Source organism: Sturnira hondurensis, unplaced genomic scaffold, assembly GCF_014824575.4.
Source record: "Sturnira hondurensis isolate 20B ecotype Veracruz unplaced genomic scaffold, ASM1482457v3 Scaffold0004136, whole genome shotgun sequence".
NCBI lineage: Eukaryota > Metazoa > Chordata > Mammalia > Chiroptera > Phyllostomidae > Sturnira > Sturnira hondurensis.
In genome coordinates this window covers 22879127-22901058 of record NW_028076767.1, presented here as the reverse complement: position 1 = coordinate 22901058, position 21932 = coordinate 22879127, and the positions used below count along the sequence as shown (strand labels likewise).

General features: G+C 43.8%; 1 protein-coding gene across 2 annotated transcripts in view; it reads right to left on the bottom strand.

Annotated features, from left to right (window-relative positions):
• Positions 1-1596: 1596 nt before the first annotated feature.
• RPRD1B (regulation of nuclear pre-mRNA domain containing 1B) overlaps positions 1597-21932 on the bottom strand; it is a 51642-nt gene continuing 31306 nt past the window's right edge. For both annotated transcript variants that reach the window (XM_037044040.1, XM_037044039.1), the window contains 2 exons: positions 20687-20862; positions 1597-2992 (listed from right to left, as the gene is read on the bottom strand). In XM_037044040.1, coding sequence (XP_036899935.1) covers positions 2843-2992; positions 20687-20862 — 326 coding nt within the window. In that variant the 3' untranslated portion in view covers positions 1597-2842. The remainder of the gene's footprint in view (positions 2993-20686; positions 20863-21932) is intronic.

The window sequence follows — 21932 nt, the reverse complement described above, 5'->3', positions numbered from 1 at the left end:
TCTGTTCAGAGTGACTTTCGCTGTATTGCCAAAATCAAATACTTCTCAGGAGGCCTGGTGGTGCAAACAAAAGCACTGAAATCAAAGAACTTGCAAATCGTCATCCGTCAGAGGCTGTGGTACTGGGGAGGGTCACTGAACTCTCTCCCCATCGGCTCCCACTTCCATACAATGAGGACAAAGCTAGAGGTACTTGTCCCGGGTGCTGTGTGGGTTGGCTAATTAAAACCAATTAAGGCCCCAGAAAGAACTAGAAAATACTATGTAAGTGCTGAGTATTATGGGCCACTAAGAGCCACAAAAACTTTAATGGGACAAGAATCCGTGCAGAGGGCATGGGGCCTGTTGGCGATCATTAATTACCCACCGATTACCAAGCAAGCACTGAGGGTCGGCAAAAGGGAAGGGAAAGGACCCGTCACGCAATGTCGTTCAACAACACCATCTTTATTCAAAAATAGATATCTATGAGACATTTCAGAATATACTGCTGCCACCAAAGACAGCCTATACTTCTAAATAAAGTCCTAAATTAATATACAAATTTAAGCTTTAAAAATATTCTTTAAGAAAAAGGGGGAAGGATGAAGACTTTCTGAGGAATCTGACCTAAAGGAGAAGTCCTCTGAGGTCTATGGATGCTCTAAGTAAAGAAGAACAAACACGAAACAAAACCACCCGCCCCACCCTGCCAGATCCTTAAATTAAACAATGAAGTAAGCACACTTGGGGAGGATATGAGAGAATTAAGTTTTAAAAACCAAAAACATTTCATTAAAAAAACAAAACAAAAACCCCCTAACTTCCTCACAGGAAGTCCCCTAGTAACATGTGTTAAGAGGCCAACACATTCATTTACATAATTGCTAGTTTCATCTCTTGCTCTTGCTGTAATAATTATGCACCAATTGCTGGTCAGACTCAATCAGATAAAACGTATCACAGTGGGCAAAATCCATTCAGTTAGAACATTTCGTCTGGCCGATCAGAGCAAGTATCTACTACACCCTTTTGGGGTTCTTCTGTGGCTAGTAAGCGTTCGCGTCCTCGGTGAAGCCCAGAGGATGGCCCAGGGTCTGCAGAGAAACGCGCTCCTGAGCAGGACTAAAGCAGCGCAGCACACGGGAGGGGCGCAGGTGCATAAGCAGCCGAGGGAGTTCATCCTGCGATTTCAGTCAAGTCGCCCCCTGCCCTGTGGCCTCTGAGAGAAGAACTTCAGATACAGACTCATTAACTCAGTAAGGACAGGAGAACAGGCACGGGCAGTAAGAACACACAGTCCATACTCAAATCTGAGCAAAAGCCACACACCACCAGGTTCTACAGTTACACCGAATACCTGCTGCGACTTTCCACCATTCTCACCGCAGGATTCCTTCACGGGAAGCCTGCTACACTTTTTAAAACATAGGTTGTATTTTAACATGTTTAACATGTAAAATTACATGCAATTGGCTTTTTGGTAACCCTCAACATAATAGAGATTTTGGAGCTCCCCCCACAAGGGATCCCTTTTTATAGCTTTGGGACTTTGGCCTCTGGGCTGTAATTCTTACTACACTATGGGGGCAAGTTGTCTGCCCTTTCCAATGTCGAAATAAGCCTGCCCAATCAGAATGATTTAAGAGTTAGCAGGCCTAACCTTTACTAAAAACAAGGTAAAAATCCTAACTACATTATGTAGTAGTAATGTCAGCTGGCATGATAAAAGAATTAAAACCCAAAATTAATACCCCCAACTGCCCCTGCCCGAGATGAGCTCTTCAGTAACGTCCGAGGCAAAGCTCGCCTGGGCCCAGGGACACGTGCAGCGGTGCGAGCTGACAGACAGATGGATGTGCAGTGTCATGTCTGCAAAGGAGACATTCAAGTTTCGTCACCACCCTGAGGACATATGCCCCCCACAGTGAGTTAATGTTACTGTGGTCCTCCTCCCCAGAGGAAAGGGTCAAAGCAATGCCCACGTGGAGCCCAGACTCTCAGTATGCCTTTGGCTTTGGGGGCCTAGCACTGCCATTTCTACAAAGCACCTACACAACCAACTGCGGTCAAACACCGTGTTTTCAGGAACGTACTCCATCGTACTGGGTGGACTCTGGGTAAGGGCAGCCTGGGAAGGCTGTTTGTAGGAACTTGAAGCAAATTACGTTTTAACTCATACTTGTAATTGCTGTTACTCTGTCCCTGAACTGTGATTTTATGTCCCAGATCAGCTTCGGATCTTCTTGCTAGATTCTCTAGTCTGCTTCCAAAACAAATGCACTGAACCCCTGACTACACGTCACTAGAAGTAATAGGAAAAGAGAATCGGAGATTTGGCAAACTCCTTCCTTATGGCAAAGCTGCTCTACAGTTGTGCCTCTCTTTGGGGTTAGAGGAGTCAGGGGAAGCCAGTGACTCCAGAGTGAGTCCCTCAGGGGAAGCCTGTACTGAACTTGAACAAGCCCAGCTCAGACAGAAGCTGCTCTCGTGACACAATACTATCGTCAGGGACAAGGTTCTTCTGAAAGCTTCCAAAAGTACACATGATTTTTCTAACTTCTTGGGTATAAAAAGAGGGTTAAGAATGGAACACCAACAGGGGCATAAAAACACAAAGTAGAAGAGTTTATATTCTTTCCAAATATCAATCTAAACTGGACTCCACTTGCCCCTGTTCTGAATTGTGCTCAACAGGAGAGGCTGGAGAGGAGATCAGAGTCTGTGGTTCTTTCTCGAGGCTGGGAGGCTGGGGGCCAGGTGGAAGGAGGGACAGAACCAGGGGCTACAAGGTCATTTCCAACCATGACTTGCACTCCTCTTTCTGCTGGTAGAGATGGGAATCTGGGGCATGACACCTGCCCTAGTCGGTAGAAAACAGGTCACCAGCAGAGGGCAGGGGGGCTAAGCCCCCTGTGACGTTGGGCAGCAAAGAGAGGTCTGGCAAGCTCTGAATGTGGGACTTCAGTTCCTTGCGAACCTGGGTGACCCGAGCGAGCTTCTGTTTATATTCCTAAAGAAACAAAGAGAAGACAATGCAGTTAAGTCTTTGTGTGCTGATGGTCAAGTGTAAGGAGCTGATACAGATATTCTCACTTTCTTGTTCTACTGCCTCTTCACCAGATCGCCCCTCCCCTATTCAGCTAAAGGACAATGCTAAGGTTTTTAAACTCTCAAAAGGCAAAACTATATAAAACAGGAAAGCAGAGTTCAATACTGGTGACAGCATGAAATGGTATTTCACTTAGCACTCGAGATTTGGAAGTAAAATGAAGTGGCATTTTGTATTTGCAGTGTCTTTTGTTCGGCTCTTAGCTATTTCAAAATGCCTTATAAAATATAGTAGATGCTTACAGCTTACAATTATTTTGAAGGCTACATCTTAACATAGTTAGAAAAATCACTATAAAACTACAGTTTCTGTGTTCAACACAGAGATTAAAGCAGATTTATCAGTTTCGCAGACGAGGACTATATGAAACACCCAATGCAACCACCCCGAGTAATTCAGCAAGTGTCTGATGAGGCTTCTGGTAGTCTCCCCTAAACACGCCAGACTCATCTTCAAAAAGCCCAGTTTTCATCAAGTCACCCCTCTGAGACAGTGAGATGGCACCACCCTATCTCATGACTGCTCCAAGTTCAAGGTCTTCTAAAGTCAGCTTCTGCCAACTGTACTTCTCACAACCCCCGCCCGGCCATGGCCATTTGTTTAGGGTTCTCCTCGAGCCCGGAGGGGAACACAACCTGGACACAGATCTTTCCTCCCCGTCCCAGCCAAGTCCTGCTTCCAGTCCTCTGCCGCTTCTCCAACAAAACCTTTCCACCTCACCCAGGAGACTGGCCCCCCTCTGCCTGCTCTGGAGCCCTGCTATGCACTGGGACTGCATCTGCACCTCAGCAGGCTGCTCTTAGGTGCTCTCTCCATACATGTTATTAAACTTCCGTGTTCCTCTGAAACTAAGGCCCCTGATGGCAGGAACTGAGCACACTACTTTCTTTCTTCAGCTCCCAGCTCAAGGTCCTCTTGGTGAATCTGCGTGGAATAACCACCGGACCACAGGAAGTGTGTGGTTTACACCCCCTTGGAGCTCATCTTTTCTCCTCAAGCTCTGCCCCCCTCCCCAGCGTTTCTGTGAAGACAAGGGTCTTCCTAACTCTGGGTCCTCGCCGACTAGTGCCTCTCCTGCAGGAACACTGCGACTCAAAGACCTGGGTTTCGTCCCGGTTCTGACCCTAACTTGCTGTGTGACTGTGGGTATGGCACGCTTGCTCCCTTCCTTTATCCTCACCTTCCTTATCTGAAAATGAAAGAACTGGACCACCCATACGATCTTTCTTCAAGGTCTAGACTCCTTCACGCCAACACCGTATGCACGCTTGTAGACACAGAGGGTTTGAGGGCAGGAGCCCTCCTGAGAAGAGTGATGAGACAGGAAATGAGTTAAATGAAGAACACTTAGTTCATGTCATACAGACGGAGTCCAAGCTGGGAGCAGAAGAGGAAAATTGGGGATACAGGCAGGGAGGCTCGGCCCCCACATTCCCACAGGCAGTCAGCTATCCCCTGAAATAACAGCTGCTCGCACAGGCCATCAGATTAAGAGACAGGGAAAGAAGTAAGCTCTCTGGGCACCCCATTTCTTCCTTTTGTAGCCTCAGTACAACTAAAACCATGACTTACATATATTATTAATAATGACCCCCCCCCCATCAACCCTGTCAGCTTCAGGAAATCAGGACCAGATCCGTCTGCTCTCACCCAGCACCCACCATGCCCAGCAGGGTTCTAAACCAACAGCAGGTTCCCACACAGCCGCCCAAAGAATTAGTAATATATAAAACACAATAGTTTTAATTCTTGAAACTGAAGATTAATTTCAAATGTGAGGATCTAAACGTCTTCAAGGTCCCCTGCCCTTCCCTCTACAAACATATTTCTTCCTTGGTTTTATACACTTCAAGGGAAATTAATAGAGACCAACTGTCTATCACTGAACATGGGTTCATTTAATTGACATCTGAATTCTAGGTACAAAAAGGGTAAAACAGCTACTAACAGGGAAGGCAGGCGACCTGATTAGATACCACCTTAAGTTCAAATAACTCTCCCAGGCTGTCTTTAAAACCATCAAAAATCCCATTTGCTCTTGTTTGGGGTGGGGGTAGGGCTAGCTCATCATGCTCAGGTCGCTATTATATTTTAGATATCATCAAAAAACCCTTCATTTTAATAAAAAGAAATATGTTGCACATTGAAGGCCTGTCTTCAGGCCACTCTGCATGTTGAATGAATCCAGCCCACCCCTCCTCATGCTACTGGGTTAGTCGTTCCAAGGGATTTCTAGTTTAAGAGCAGGAACATGAGCCTAGGAGGAGGGCAAAACCAGAAAAGGAGGGGAGTGCTAATGAAAAGGATGAAAAAAAACTAGAGTTGCAAGATAACAAGGTTAACATACAAAAGTCAATTGCTTTGCTACATACCAGCAGTGAACCAGTACTATTAGCACCCAAACAACGAAATACTTAGGTATAAATCTAACAACATATGTACAATGTTGTATGAGGAAACGAAAACAATGATGAACAAAGAACTAGAGAGAGTGTCCATGTTCATGGATTGGACGACTCAATACTGTTATGATGTAAGTTCTTCCCAGCTTCATCTACAGATCCAACGCAATCCCAATCACGAAATCACAGCAAGTTCTTCTGTGGAGGTAGACAAGACAAACTGACTCTGAAGTTTACATGAAGAGGGAAAGGACTCAGCACAGACAAAACAATACTGAAAAGAACAACGCCAGATGTACCTGACTCCAAGACTTATAACAAAGCCACAGTCATCAGGAAAATGTGGTACTGGCCAAAGAACAGACAAACAGACCAGTACAACAGAATGCAGAGAGCCCGGAATCAGACCCATTCGCACAGTCAGCTGACCCCTGACAAAGGAACAGAGGCAACACGGTGGACAGAAGGCAGTCTTTTCAACAAATGGTGCTGGGACAACATCCACATGCAAAAAAAAACAAAAACAAAAACAAAAACCAAACACCCCCCCCAAAACCTAGACATTTTACATCCTTTATAAAAATTAACTCAAAAGGAAACACAGATCATAATGTAAAGCACAAAACCATACAACTCCTAGATGATAACACAGAAAAAATCTAGATGATATTCAGTTTGGTGATGACATTGTAGATACAACACCTAGGCACGATCCATGAAAGAATATGCTGAACTTAATCAAAACAAAACAATTCTTCTCTGTGAAAGGCACTGTCAAAGAGAATGAAGAGACAAGCCACAGACTGAGGAAAAATATTTGCGAAAGAGAGCAGGGAAACAAATTAAAATACTGAAATATCACCACACACCTATTTGAACGGCCAAAATCCAGACCACTGATAATACCAATTACTGACAAGAATGTGGAACAACAGAAACTCTCATACTGGGTTGGCCAAAAAATCTGTGTGGTTTTTTCCCCATAACATAAAAGACATGTTTTGGATATTTTGAGTATGTCGGCTATCTTCTGCATGGTATAACACGGACCTCGCATAAACGTCATGATTTGATCGCTATCACCTTCCACTGGTCCACCCAACCGTGCAGCATCACCCAGCGAGAAATCTCCAGCATAAAACTTTACAAACCACCTTTGACTCATACGATCAGTCACAGCACTTTCTCCATATACTGCACAAATCTTTTCCTTGTGTTTCAGCTGCATCTTTTACCTTTCTTGAAATAATAAAGCAAAATATGCTGAAAATGTTGCTTATTTCCTTCCAACTTTAATATTAAAATGACTACACAAAAATTCACCGATTTTGACTTTTTTAATTCAAGCTGATAATGATGACCACTGCCACAATACAATCAGATGGAAATTTTTTCAAATGAGGTTAAAGACAACTAAGTGCTACTAGAAGCATCTACCTTATGGAAGAAACCAAAGAAACTTTTTGGGCAAACCAATACACTGCTGGTAGGAATGCAAAATGGTACAGCCACTCTGCAGGCCAGTCTGGCAGTCTCTCACAAAACTAAACATACTCTTACCATAGGATCCAGCAATCATGCTCACTGGTACCTACACAAAGGAACCGGAAATCTGTGCCCACACAGAAGCCTGCACAGGAGTGTTTAGAGCAGCGTTACTCCTAACTGCTGAAACCCGGAAGCAATCAAGATGCCCTCCACTAGGTGAATGAATAAATAAAATTTGGCATACCCAAACAACAGAATAGTATTCAATACTAAAAAAAAAGAAGCACTATCAAGCCACGAAAAAATACGAAAGAACCTTAAAGGCAAATTACTGAAAGAAGCCACTCTGAAAAGACACAGAGTCCAGCTACATGACATTCTGGAAAGGGCAAACTATGGAGAGAGGGGCTGGGAGGGGGAAGGGATGGAGACAGAGCACAGAGGACTTTTAGGGGAGTGCATATGCTGTTGTCTAATGGTGGATACATCCAAGTCTGTAGAATGTATCACACCAGTGTGAACCCTAATGTAAACTATGGACTTTGGGTCATTCTGATGTGTCAGTGTAGACTCATTAATGGTGACAAATGTACCACTCTGGTGGGGAATGCTGATAGTGGGGGGGACTATATATACACACGCGGGTATGGTATATATGGGAAATCTGTGTTCCTCTTAATTTTGAACCTAAAACTACCCTAATAAATAGTGTTAAAAAAAAGAAAAGACCCATGGGCCCAGAGGTTTAAATGCATCTGTAAGGGTGAGTAGGTATATACTCTGAATCTCCAAATACAGATCAAGACTGCCTTTGAAACTATTAAAATATGTGCCTGCCTACTTAGGTCAGTTGAATGACCTATCTTAATGCCTTGAGGAAAGATGAGCAGGTCAGAATTCGCTGTAAGCTCTGACTAGGTCAAACTACTTATAATAATTTTTTTGTCCCTAAATAGATTCAGCAGTAACTGACCGTGATCTCTCTCCCATCTCTCTGCTTTTAAAACAGACTCAGCCTTTTTGCAAATAAAGTCATTTGTAAATGTTGCCAGAGACCAACAAAAAAAAGTAAGGCTGAATTCCAAACACATCTATTCCCCAAATACAACTCCAGCATTCACCCGCCTCCCAATTCTTCCCCTTGTTCTTAAGCAGCCTTGGTCAGGGCACAGCGCTCCCTCGGCAGCTGCCTGTCCGGCTATTCTCTTTGGTTCTGGACAGGTTAAGGAGACAGACCTCAGGAAAACCCAGGAATCTTTTTTCTCAACCCACTAGCAGGCCTTCTGATGAAAGTGTGAGCCATAAGCTCTGCTGCTACTGGGTCCCAAACTGCGCCCTCAGCAACTAACTCCTGCTCTCAGAAGAAATCCAGGTCTCTTTTCATGGTAACAATAAAACCACCTCAGTGTGACGAGACCCATTCAAATTCTTTTGACTCACTGAGTGTGCTGCACCCCACAATCCCTTTACTACCTAGGAGCCACTCAGATAAAGATGCGGCAAGGTGCTTCCATGCGCCTCATGTAAAATACCTCACTCTGTGTGTAACAGAGCACTGAGCCTTTAATGTAACACTCATGCTGCCCTGCCTGGTCCAGGAACCCGAGAGACCCAGATTTGCACATTTACACCAGCAGGATGACACCTGCAGCTACCCTGCTCATGGCTCTGCTCTGCCCACCAGCCGGCTCATCTCAACCATGGTTCACGCTTTTTGGTATTCTTGGCTTCAGACACTTGCCTTTCCTCAGCTATCCAGTGTAAGCAAGAGAAGGTAAGACAAATCCATGCAGTCCCACTGTTTCCCCCTTTCCTGATCATGCGTAATTTGTACTGGAGTGGTGGCAGAGCTGGGCGGTTCAGCTGAATCCTCCATCTGGCTACAGCAAAATTCTGTCTCACCCCAGAGAGGCCGTGGGAGCTGTGAAACAGGTAAGAGTTCCATCGGACTTCTGCTGCTACCCTCTGTTCCCGGATCCTTGAGGACGAGGTGGAAGGAAAAGTGGGCATCTGGGATGAACTGCCTGGGTTTATCTGACTGCCAAGAAGTGTTTACAATGAAGAGGGAAAAGGCCCAATGTGTAGTTCTGAGATAATGTCCAGGATTTATGCTCCTGGAAAAGCTTTGGAATCTCAGCCCACAGACCCTCCCAAGTCGCAGGAGATGGCTCCAGCACCCCCTGCTTCCTGGATCCAGCTGCCACTGTGTGAACACAGACCATCACGGAGCACGGAGACAGCTGGCTGAAGGAGCAAGGCCTCCACATTCTTTGCCATTTTTGGTTAGAGCAGTAAGCCAGACCTGACATGCCGCAGATCAGCTCTGGGATAAGAGGGTTAAAAATGACAAGGCCTGACATTGCAATGACCTTTCTACAGGAATTTCATTTGCAAAACAAACAAAATTGTAAGTATTTTCTCTAGCAACTCTTGTAAGGAACACTGAGCAAAATGTAAACATTGTCAAGCCTGTATTTTTCTTGCTAGAAAGTATTTACACAAGAAAAATTATGTTAGAAATAACACCACAGGCAGGGGCTTGACTAAACAAGATCTCCAGTATCAAGACTCATGCTTTCCTTCATCTCGCCCCATTGCACTGTGGGACATATGGTGTATAGAAATTACCCACTGTTCAGCTACTCACAATTAAGAGTCGTAAAAGGTTATTATGCACGTAGCAGTTTATGAAGGGCCGTTTTAAAGGTGACCTGCCACACTGAATTTAAGTCAAAGAACTGCTTTATCGCATAAAAGTCAGGAAAGCCAAGCAAAAGGGGGAAGTTGGCCTTCGCCCTAATATTTAAAATGCCCATGCAGCCCCCCTCATCCTGCCGGGGGTCTTACCTCTAGCCGTAAGGCTCACTAAGACCTAAACTTAGAAGTCACAGCTTCTACCTAAATCACAACTTTCTTATTCTTTTTCTCTCTCTGGTTTTTGAAAGAGGGAAAATACAATATACGTATCTTTGGACTGAATATAAAAATGCTGCTTCTAATTTTTCTTCAAGGATCTCTGCAGGGACAAGAAACCGTCACTGACTGGCCCCTTCCTCCCAGCCAGCTCCATGTTCCCATATGACTTAGTGGCAGCTGTGACACTTTAAAATGATACACCGTGGTGTGTCACAGTAAGGCTGGACAAGGCTGGAACTGCTGAGTAAGATACAAGGAAAAGAGGGACTCTTGCCTCCAGTGCTCAGGGCCTCTCAACCCACTGCAAACAGCAGTAATTAAGGCACACACGGAGTACTGACCAGAGGACAAATAACAAGATGGCTACAGCGAGAGAAATGTTCTCAGAGCAATCCGGCCACCCACTGGAGGTCCCAAACCAGAACCGGCTTTTTCTTAAGCTTGAAATCATACCCCAAACAAAGTGCTTTCAGGCTACTTACTTCTTTCTCCCCAGAGGCCCCTTTACACAAAACGTTTATAAGAAGCTTCCACGCAACCACAAAACCCACTTCAGACAGCGGTTTGCCAAAGCAAGGGAAGATGAACAAAAAGTGTTTACATATAACTAAACCAATAAAAAACTAAGCTAACAAAAATAAAATCAATCTCAGGACTGGGCAAATGTAATTATAAAGGTAAATATTTACAATTTAAACACGTCCATTAAATGCTTTGAAAAGAGACTTATTTAAGAATGCATCCGTAGTCTTCAGAAATGTTTACATTACTTATGCAATGGGGTCCTTCATTTTATAAGGCCAAGTACTAAAGCATAAGAAGAACTATTTACTATTTATAACCAGCTCTCTGTCTCTCTTTTTAAAACTTAACTGTCCAAAAATGTAAGTCTAAGCTGGCTTCCTGAAGGACCACTTCCATAGGAAACAAGGACACTGATGCTGCGGAGACAATCACCGAGGGTTCAGACCCTTCCACCCTTTCTCCCTTTGAGCCAAACACGGACAGTCACGTGGTCCTGGAGGGCAGCTGAGAAACAAAGGGCATAAAAAGGAAAAGGACAGTTTCCACACAAAAGGAGTTCAAGCAATGTTTAATTTCAGATGCTGAAGTCTGCTGGGGGCAAGGCAATCAGTAGGATAGAGTACTTCACTGCATTTGAATACAGCTCTCTGTGAGCAATTACAAAGGCTTCAATTCCTTTCATTAGCAAACCAAAAAGGAGGGAGGCTGCTGTGGCAGAACAGAAAATCCAGGTTCAAATCCTAAGCTACCACTTGCCTGTGGTATGATGTGACTTCACCTCACTGGGCTTAGTGTCTTTATACAAAAGACAGAAATGGACATAATGCCCACACCACGAGAGACTGTGAGGTCTGAATGAGACTCAACACTTGCTAAACTGTTCAATGTGAATTAGCAGATCTAAAGGGGGGAAGATCACCCTTCCCATGTTTATTATTTTATGAGCAGTATTTAATCTTCCTGACTTGTATGTTCAAATTGAAAAAAAGAGAATTATTAATGGGATACAAAATCCTTCCTCTCTCAAACCATTTGAGTGTGTTCTGAAAATTTAGCACATGTACTGGGAAGCTGGCTTGAGAAAATGAAAGGGCCCTTGATTTCCAAGATGGGGGGGAGAAACCACAGAACTTTATAATTGGGTGGTACCACAGTCCAGTCCTATCAATCTAAAAGCCAGGAGAGGGGAAGGAGTCTGTCTCCGGTGTAAAGCCTAGATCTCACAGGAACATTCTGAACCTGGAAGGAGTCCCCAGCAAAGGTATACGGGTGACTCTTGGGGTTAGGAGTGCCAACTCCCGAGCAACTGAAAACCTGACACAGTTTTTTACTCCCCCCAACTGCTCAAGTCCCTCGTATAAAATGGCAGAGAGCAATGCATGCAGCCAGCCCTCCACATCCATGGATGGTTCCCAACTACGGACCAAAAATACTGTTTCTGATCCCCCTGCCTTTGGCTGAATTTGTGAATACAAAACTCTGGCATATGGAGGGCCAACTGTATACTTATTGAAAAAAAAAATCCAGTATAAATGGACCCGTGCAGTTTAAATCTGTGTTGTTCAAGGGTCACCTGGACTCTGACCTACCCAGACATGAACCGAGCTGCCACTGGAGACCAGGACACTCTGCCAGGGTAGAGCTGGTGATGAAAGAGTGACAATACAGAGAGGATTTTATGATCTGGTCACAGAAACAACCCATAAACAGGATGACAAACTACATGGCTCTCTGAAGGAAAAAGAGAGAGGGCAATCGCAGTGTATGTGAGGGCAGGGAGTAGAGATGGGAGTGGGCTGTCAGGGAAATACTGTCTGTCTTGGGATATAAACAATGAACAGAAGTCAATTCGCTAAGGGCAACCACGGAAGTAAAGGGGCAGAGTGTAGCACATGTAAAGCCAAAAACAAAAAAGAGACAAAACCAGGGGTGCGTGGCAAGGAGGGGCAGGTGACACAGCAAGGATCTGGGCCTGTATTCTAGGAGCAGTGAGAAGCCTTGTAAGTATTTAAACAGGGGAATGACATGCTCAGAGGTGCATTCTGAAAAGGCCACAGGGCTGCCACGTGAAGAATGGATTACAGGACACAGAACAAATGCAGGTGGAGCAGTAACGAGGCTTCTGCAGGGAGTCAGCTGAGAGACAACGGCAGTATGGACTGAGGCGGCGGAAGTGCAGGCAGACAAAGATGAGGTGGACAGGTTGTTCCAGAACAACTGAGGAGATAAAAATCACAATCGATAATTACTCCAACATGGAAGACACGTGACAGGAGGCTGTCTAGGGAGGTGCAGCAGAGGGGGAGGGGCTACAGGGGAGTCCGGGACAAGAGGCAGCTGGGTGGTTTGGGAGGTGAAAAAAGTGAGGGGAGAAACACCGGAGGAGCACTAGTGTCTTCCCACAATGACAACAATGCCATTCTCCAAGACGGGGAAAGAGAAGGAAGGGAAAGCTGACGAGAAAGAGATGGTCTGTTCTGGCCACATTAAGTTTGAGTTGTCTGTGGAAATAAGATACACATAAGGGTCTGAAGTACAAGGGTGGGCTTGGACTAGAGACCTGTACTGAAGCCATCAGCACACTTAAAGTATGTCACTCAAGGAAAAGGCCCAGAAGAAAACAGCTAAAGGAATACCAACATTTACAGGGCAAGGATGGAGAAAAGCACATTAAAGGACAAAAACAACACCCGCCCCCCCCACAAATCCAGAACCAGCAGAGAGTGGGTGTAGAACCTGGAGAAGGAAAAACAACAAAGGATAATAAATAGCAGCAGCAAATGCTATACGGAGGGTCAAAAAGAAAAAAGCGAGATGGGAGAGAGAAACTGAGAGATATCTTTTCCTTTTCGACAGGAGACCACGGGTTGGGGGATTCTGACGACGCCCGGCCCCTTCAGTGGAATGCAGATAGGCACACCGCGCTGCAGTGGGTCCGGAGGCAGCAAGGGAAAACAGCATCAGTCTTAGTTAAAAAGAGACAGCGGCAGTGGTGCAGGGTGTGCTCCTGGGCATGAGGTTTAAATGCATGTATGTATGTATTAAAGAGGCGAAGTATTCTGCCTGCTGAGGGCACCTTCAGCCACCCTACTTCTAAAGGAAGGAGAATAGCTTAAAATTCTCAAAGTATCTAACGGCAAGAGAACCGTCCACACTGTTTCCTGAAGACGCTCACAGGATCCGAATATGAGCGAGAACACACACGGAGGCTGCACCGCCTGAATGACGGCCAGCAGCACCACAGCTTCCCAGGAAGCCCGCCGCGCCTCAGGAGCTCCTGGGCCTCGTTTGCAAAGGCTCCATTTTGACTTCTGATCACAACCATGAGCATCTTTGCCCTAATCATGGAAAATGACTCTTTCTGACCTTATTTCAAACCCCACATTTTACAGAGAAGAAAACGAAGTCAGAGATGTAATTTTCAAAATGGTAAAGTGCACTGCAATGCAATTTGACTTTCTTCAAAGATCACAAGTGGAAGTGGGAGAAGAAGGCCCTCCTTACAGTGCAGACACACCTTGCAGGATTAGCGGGCTCAGTTGCAGGCCACCACAATAAAGTAAGTTGTACTCTTTTTGCTGGGGGAGGGTCTTGCTTTCAATTTGTAAAAATCACAACATCTGTGAAATGCAATACAGTGAAGTACAATGAAACGAGTTATGACTCTAGTAGAGATACTTAAAAAGTCTAACATTAGAGCTTTGCTCAAAATAACATGTACCTATTGGGTCAGACACATAGACAGGAGCTCAAGTTTCCGTAACCTGAACTCTGCTCTCAAAGTTGCGCTCACTGAAGCCAATGCTATAATAAGTAGCTACTATTTTCCCACAGCTGTTTCAAATGTAAACAGATAACTGAAACTCAGAAGAGTGATCCTGTGTGTCGCATTAAACTACTCAATGTTCTTTTCTTCATAAAACAAAGATTATTCTTTAACACATCTTGTCTGTTTATAAAACACAATAAAATTCTAGACTGCTTAAGATGCTTAAAAAACGTCTAAGGCAGAAATGCAAATTGGTGTCAAACATCTTGAAATCTGTACCATCTTCAGCGTACTGTAAGACAGGCAGATAGCTGCGAATACACAGAGAATCCACACTTAGAAATTTATAGGAAAAAACAATCCCAATACTGAGAGCTAGCTCAAAGGAAATAATTATGATCCTTTTAATTTTAAAATAGGAAAAAAAATAAAGGAACTACACCATAATTAGAGTATGATTTAATACTGAGGAATGACCCCACCCCCCCAACCAGGTTTCCTGTGATGTGTTTCTTTTATAATCTGGATAAAAGAAATAGAGAACCGACAGTATGAGCTGACTAAGAGTGACTGTTTTGGCAGGAGCCCAGTGACAAGGGGCCCAGAATGTTCGGACAATACGTATACATGTAATTTACAAACACAAAAAACGAGTACTACATGCACCAGCTAAAACTCAGCAGAGCTCTCCCGGAAAGCAGGAGGGATCAACACGAGTTGGGCTATACCCATGGAAATGATGCTACGGCTGAGAGGAGGGAATTCGAGGTGGGAGAACTTTGAAATCACGGCACTTTTTCTATGGGAAGCCTCTAACGCTGGTGAACCACGGCCCTGGGTTACCCAGTACACAAAGTACATTACAATGATTATAATGCGGCTTTTTTTTTTCCTGGAGGGAAAAAAGATGGAGAAACACTAAAGGTTTCACGCTGTGATATGGAAAGAATACACACACATACCTACACATACACGCACCTTGATGTTCTAATGGCAAATCTGGCCAGAGCTGTAAGGGTCAGCAGCGACTGACATGAATGAAAGGAAGCCAAACACCCAACATACAGCCTCTAAACTCCATTATTACTCATAGAACTATACAACTCGAGAAAAGTCCTCACCTACTGGAGGGAAACCTGGGGGGAAAGGGCTTCCACACCAAAGCAGGGATGAAACAGCAGTGAGCGAACCAGGGCCTGCTATGTGGGGAAAGTTGAGGACAACACCCCTTGATCCCTGACCTTTGCGACAACTGTTCTAACAGCCCATGGTGCTGCCAGCACTGCTAGTGCTAGGAGGAAAGAATTACAGGCAAAGGAGGGCAGTGGGTGCAAAGGACTGGTAAGCAGGCGGGGCGAGGCTACCCAGAGCCTCGAGAGTCAGCCCCAGGTGAAGCCTCTCCGTTTTTCCCAGAGTCAGGAGTCAAGAGATCAGGGTGCTGGTCCTCGTGATTTCCTCTGTGACCTTACACTGCGCACAGAAGCCCTGAGCTCTGTTCTTTCATCTGAAATGAGGGTTAGATCACCGGTTCCATATGCCCATAATGGACAATGAGATACTGGCTTTGATCATCACGGGCAATGGGGAGAATTCACTCCAAAGTGGACTCTCTGCCTCCACCTATTGCCTATCCCAATATTGAAATGAATGCTTCCAACCATCTGCACCCTGCAGGAAGGTGGGTGACGCTGCCAAAACAACAGATGGCCATCAGTTTGGTTTAGTACTTCCTCCACCATAGCCAAAGAATTTCTCAAGTTGTTATAACCAAATTACAAACAGAAATGTGAAGAGTCACACAGCATTTGGGCCATGTCCCCTTTCCCTGCTGTGCTGTCTGAAGTAGAAGGCTCTCCTCCTGAGAATTCATTCGGCCAAGGGGAAGGTGCCAAGCTGGGGGGAAACAACAGCAGCTTCAAGTTCAGTGAGCCAATTCTCCCTCCCCGACCTCAGAGCAAGAACACACAGTCACAGGGAGGACTCGGTATTCAGAGTCTTGGTAGCAGAGTGGGTACTCTCAAACTTTAGAAAGGTATGTACTGGAGGAGACTGGAATGCACGATGCAACTATCTTAATCCCGCTAGATAAGATGTCATTTCTCTAAAACAAAGTTCTTGAGAATTGTTCAAATAATTCAACTTTGGCTACTCTTCTGTGGAGAATGTCTTCCAGCTGTTGACCTAATGGAATCAAATCTAAAAGAAACAAACCAAACCAAACCACAAACCTGATGAAAAGCTGTAGGATGTCTGCCTCGGATTCCATCCCTGGTCCGTTCCTAACTCCCTTCTCTGTGTCTCGAGTCCTTCACCCACTCTGAAGCCAGACTACATGATCTCTCATTCCACCCAGTTCAACAGCCCTGTTAGATTTTACACCTAGACAGCCAGGCTTCCATGTGCCACTTCGGTCTGCAGAGTGAAGCTGGCTGCCACGACCGTGCCTCAGCAGCTTTACTGAGCGGGCACGCACACATGTACTCACTGCCTTTCAGAGGAGGGTAAACACAGCCTACCGAAAGGCAACATGCACCACTACCTTCTGTGGTGGTCCGGGACACCTATGGCACCTGAACAGAGCTTCTGTAAAATCAAATGCATCAGTAAGTGGCACCCTAGCATGTTTTTAAAAACTCTGCAGCAGAAATTTAAAAAGATATAAAAAAAATGGAAAGAAATCTCAAGTTCATGGATGGGAAGACTTAGGAGAATGCAATCCCTATTAGAATTCCAACAGCCTTTTTTGGGTGCAGAAATGGAAAAGCTGATCCTCCAATTCATAAGGAGCTGCAAGAGGCCCTTGAGAGTAAAAATAATATTGAAAGAAAAGGACAGAGTTTGAGGACCCACATTTTCTGATCTTACTATGTATGAGGCCACAGCGATGAAAATAGTATGGTACTAGCACAGGACAGGCACACAGATCAACAGAACAGAATGGGGAGTCCAGAAATAAACCCACATCTCTCTGGCCAGCTGAGTTTTGACAAAAGTGCCAAGCATTCATTTAGTGAGGGAAAGAACAGTCTCTCCAACAAATGGTGCTGGGACAACTGGATAGCCACATGCAAAGCACAAAGCTGGTCGCTACCTCATACCATACATAAAAATTAACTCAAATGTGACCTAAATGTAAAAGCTAAAGCTATAAAATTAGAAGAATATACCTGAGTAAATTTTCATGCCCTGGGATTTGGCTATGGATTCTTAAACATGACACCAAAACATATGTAACAACAACAAAAACAGATATTAGAACTCATCAAAATTAAAAGCTTATGGGCTTCAAAAGGCATTATAAAGAAAGTGGTTAAAACATACGATGGGGGGACATATTTGTAAATCATATAGCTAGTAAGAGTCTATTACCTAAAATGTACAGAGAACTCTTGAAATTCAGCAACAGCAAAATAAACAACCCAATTCAAAAATGGGCAAATTTTTGGCCCATTTATGGGCCAAAAGGACTTGAATAGATGTTTCTCAAAAAAAGATGTACAAGAAACATGCAGAGATATTCAATCATTAATCACTAGGAAAGTGCAAATCAAAATCACGAGTTCCCACTTCATATGTGCTAGGATTTAAAGAAGACAGCACTGGAACTCCCACACATTGCTAGTGGGAATGTAAAACAGTGCCCCCGTCATGGGAAACAGTCTGGTGGTTCCTCCAAAAGTTGAAGACAGAATTGTCTTACGAGTCCGATTCCATTCCTAGGCATACACATACCCAAGAAAAATAAAAACTTGTACACAAGTTTTTATAGCAGTATTCGTAATGGCCAAAAGGTGGAAACAACCCAAATGTTCATCAACAAACGAACGGGCAAATTGTTGTATACCGCATACAATGAACCATTTAGCAAAAGAATGAAGTACTAATACATGCCGCAATGCGGCTGAACCTCCAATTCATATGGTAAGTGGAAGAAGCCAAACACCATTGTATGAAACACCCAGCACAGGCAAACCCACAGACAGAAAGCAGACTGGGGGTTTTCAGGGGTTAAGAGAAAGGGGACACAAGGCGTGACCGGGTAATGGGTATGGGATTTTCTTTTGGTGTAACGAACTGTGAAATATTTTGGACTACAAAATGGTTACTTTTAGTGTTCTGTAAATTTCTCAATTAAAAAATATCTGTAGATAAACCACTTTTCAAGCAACTTAAAAAAAAAAGAAACTTCAACATAGAAGGAGATCAAAGCAAGTGCTGAATTTCACTCACAGAACAAATGTTTATATAAACTTAAGAAAAATGAGTGAAGAAATTAGAACTCTGAGAAGAAAACAGACTCTCAAACAAATAATTACATTCCTAAAGTTCTAAGTATTCCATGTATTTATGCACTGAAAACAATGAAAAGATTTAAAAAATAAAAGCAGATTTCATTAGCATTCTGGTGTGGCAGTTTTAAAACAAGAACAAGCAGGGTTAAAAAAATGAGTGTTAAAAAAGGGAGATATGTTTTATGTATTATCTTCATCAATACGGGGCTTGTGGGAGACCTGGAAGAATTCACAGTAATAACGCATCTTTCGAGTGGGACAGAGCAAGTTTTACCTCCACGGTGAGGAGGTACTGAAATAGGAGCAGCCCTACTACATGGCGTGAGACAAAAGTCCTACGTTCTAGAGAGCAGACAGTTCGCATTTTCAGCAAGCTTAAAGAACTAAAACCATCTCTCAACATCTTATGTTGTAGCTAGTCGTTTGCTTTTTTAAATACTGCAAATTTAGCTCCATTTAAAAAAAAATGATTTTGCTCAAATGGCTGAGACATGCCTTGGGATAAAAACCTTTAGTTCAGAATCTGTATTTCTCAGTGTGTGTGTGTGGGGGGGGGCCTTCCTGCTTTGATTCTTAAGCAATGGAATTCTAATGCCCAGATAAGCAGAGAAATTTAGGCTGGAGTGCTCAGAACGGACCCAAATCTCTGATCATGTCTCTGCCTTAATGACCTCTCAGGGCATTTAGCAAACCACTGGGCACACAGCTGCCAGAACAATCCCCCAGGTGGGGAGGAAAGTGCCATTGTGAGGGAGCAGAACGAACAAAGAATTAATCGACTCTACCAAGCCCATCTCTTCTCAAAGACTGTCCTCTGCGGTTGCTCGCCACCCAACAACAGCTGCTCATGATAATCAATGTCTGACAGATCAGAGAAAGCCCTTAATGTGTCGCCAAGGGGCAGTTCAACAGATGGCATGGTGACTTACAACCAGAATCATTAATTACACTCTCTTATTAGTCCCGGGGCACAGTGCTAAAAATGCTTCCTCAGTGAAAGACGAGAGTTTCAGATAAAGGACCGTCTGGTACCGCCTGGAAACTCCCTTTAGGATTTTTGGTCAGTGTTGATTTCTAAATCCAAGCCGTACTATTTTTACAGCCGTTTCCCATCTTCCACTTTCAATCTGGCCAGGAATATGAAGTTCCCAATACCACTACCCATCATCACTCTCATAATCACTGAAGGTAAGGATGTGATAAAAAGTACCCATCACTCATTTCCCTTCTCAAGTCAGATGACTGTGTTCAAAGGCAAACAACAATCTCAGCCACAGAAGCGGCTCAATTCCGCCCCCCCCCCCACCCCGCGGTACCACAGAACAGTGTTTCCCGAGTGCAGAGTGCAGCAGGAGGGCTATGCCCCCCTTATCTACTCTGGTATTTTTGCAACAGTGATTACTTCTCCAACTCAAAACTGTCCTCCAGTCCCAAACCACTGGCTGCAACTCTTCTCTATGTCTCTGAAGGAAGCAAGAGGAGCAGACTCTACTGAAAAGGAGGTCTAGTAGCCTGGAGCAAGGAAAAGTTCCCAAATGTCCTCAATGGTGGTTGTGTTACCTCAAGGGACTAAGCACCAATGTTAAACCACTTCACACTTAATTAACATCCAAACAAATGCATGGTGAGGAACTAGTTCTTCCCAAAGGCATTCAGACTAATGTCAACTCGGGGTAAAAACTGGTCCCTTCCCAACAGATTGAGAACTGGGCTCCCTAAACATGACTGAATTTTAGAACTAATCACAGACACGGCTTAGAGGCAAACTACTTACTAGCTTTAGCATGATTAAGTCGAAATAAATCTTAATATTATCCTAAAGAAAGAAAAAATTTAAGTACTTCCCAGATACCACCAAATAAACAGTCTTTGATTTTGCTGACTCCTGTTCTTTTTGTACCTCAATCTACAATTTTTAAAAAATGTGAGTTCAAACTAAAACAAGGTTAAGATCCTAAATGCTGGAATTTAAGAGTTCATCATGTGTTTCCTGCATTTCAATTTGTTCTTTCTTGGATATACAAAAATGTGACTTCAATTTTCAATTAGGTTCCCATAATTGCAGTATCTGAATGATGTTCTCACCTCATGCATTTTTAAAAGACAAAAAAAAAAAAGTGTTCATTAAGGCATAACAAAAACCTCCTATTCAGGCCACAGGAAACTTGGGAGGTGTAGGTCTGCCTTGCGTAGAGGTACTCACTTCTAGTTTTTTCTCCTTTTCTGACAAGACATCTTTCTGGTTCTGGGTATACTCCACCAACATCCGAGCCAGCTGGCGCCGGTCTTCCAGCTCTGCCGCCAGGCGCCCGTTATATTCTGCTAGTAACAGACATGCTTCATCTACTGTTTTTGAAAGACGTTCAGCTGCCTCTTTGTCTAAGTACAAATGAGACCAAAAAAATAAAGACAATATACAAATCACATAGGCACCATTGCAAACATTTCTGGGGGAGGTTAACAGCTTCTCTCCAAAAGTACAGAATCCAAGAAGGAGCCAGAACCTGTGGACGAACAAACACTCAACTGGCTGACAGAGGAACCCAAAGGCGCACACCCCTGTCAACAAGACAGGGCCTTTCTAAATTACTTGAAGTGAGGCAACTGTACAGGGAGAAGAATCTGGCTAACGTTTCTAAGTGCCTATTCCTGCAAAAGTTCTACACATAAAACAAATGGAAAGATTTAATGTCTACATGGGACAAATTCTCCTAGTCCCTGACAATTTCAAAAGGGCTTTCATTCGTATTATTTTTGTTACGTATTCTTTGAATAATACTCTGAAATACAAAATACAAACGCTATCAAGCACAATATGAAATACAAAAGCTAGCACTCACTTCTTGGATGTGGACACTAAAAGGAAAAAAAATTAACCCTGGCTGGTGTGGCTCAGTGGACTGAGTGCCAGCCTGCAAACTGAAGGCCTGACAGGTTGATTCCCAACCAGGGCCCATGCCTGGGTTGTGAACCAGGTCCCCAGTAGGGGGTGGGGAGAGGCAATCACACACTGATGTTTCTCTGTCTTCCTCCCTTTCCCTCTGTAAAAATAAATAAAAATCTTTAAAAAAGGAATTACACAATAGGTTCAGTATCATTAGCTAAGACGTTGGGACTCCAAACCAGGCCTCTGAAATGGACCTGCTGGACTCTGCCTCTTACACTAGTCAAGCCTTCAAACTGGGTATTAGCTTTCTTCTTCCGTTCAGCAAAATACCTGGTCTGATAAAAGACTTATTTCTAAATGCTTTTGAGTATGACCCATAGTGATAAGTAATAAGTTTATACTTATATAAACACATATAAATGAAACAAATTTCATAAAACTACTTATTTACCATGTGCAAAATGTTCTATCTTCCATTCCATTAAAAAACGATGCCGATTATTACCTACCAGATTGATTTCATCTCCAATTGATGGGTTGTAATTCATTGTTTAGAAAAAAA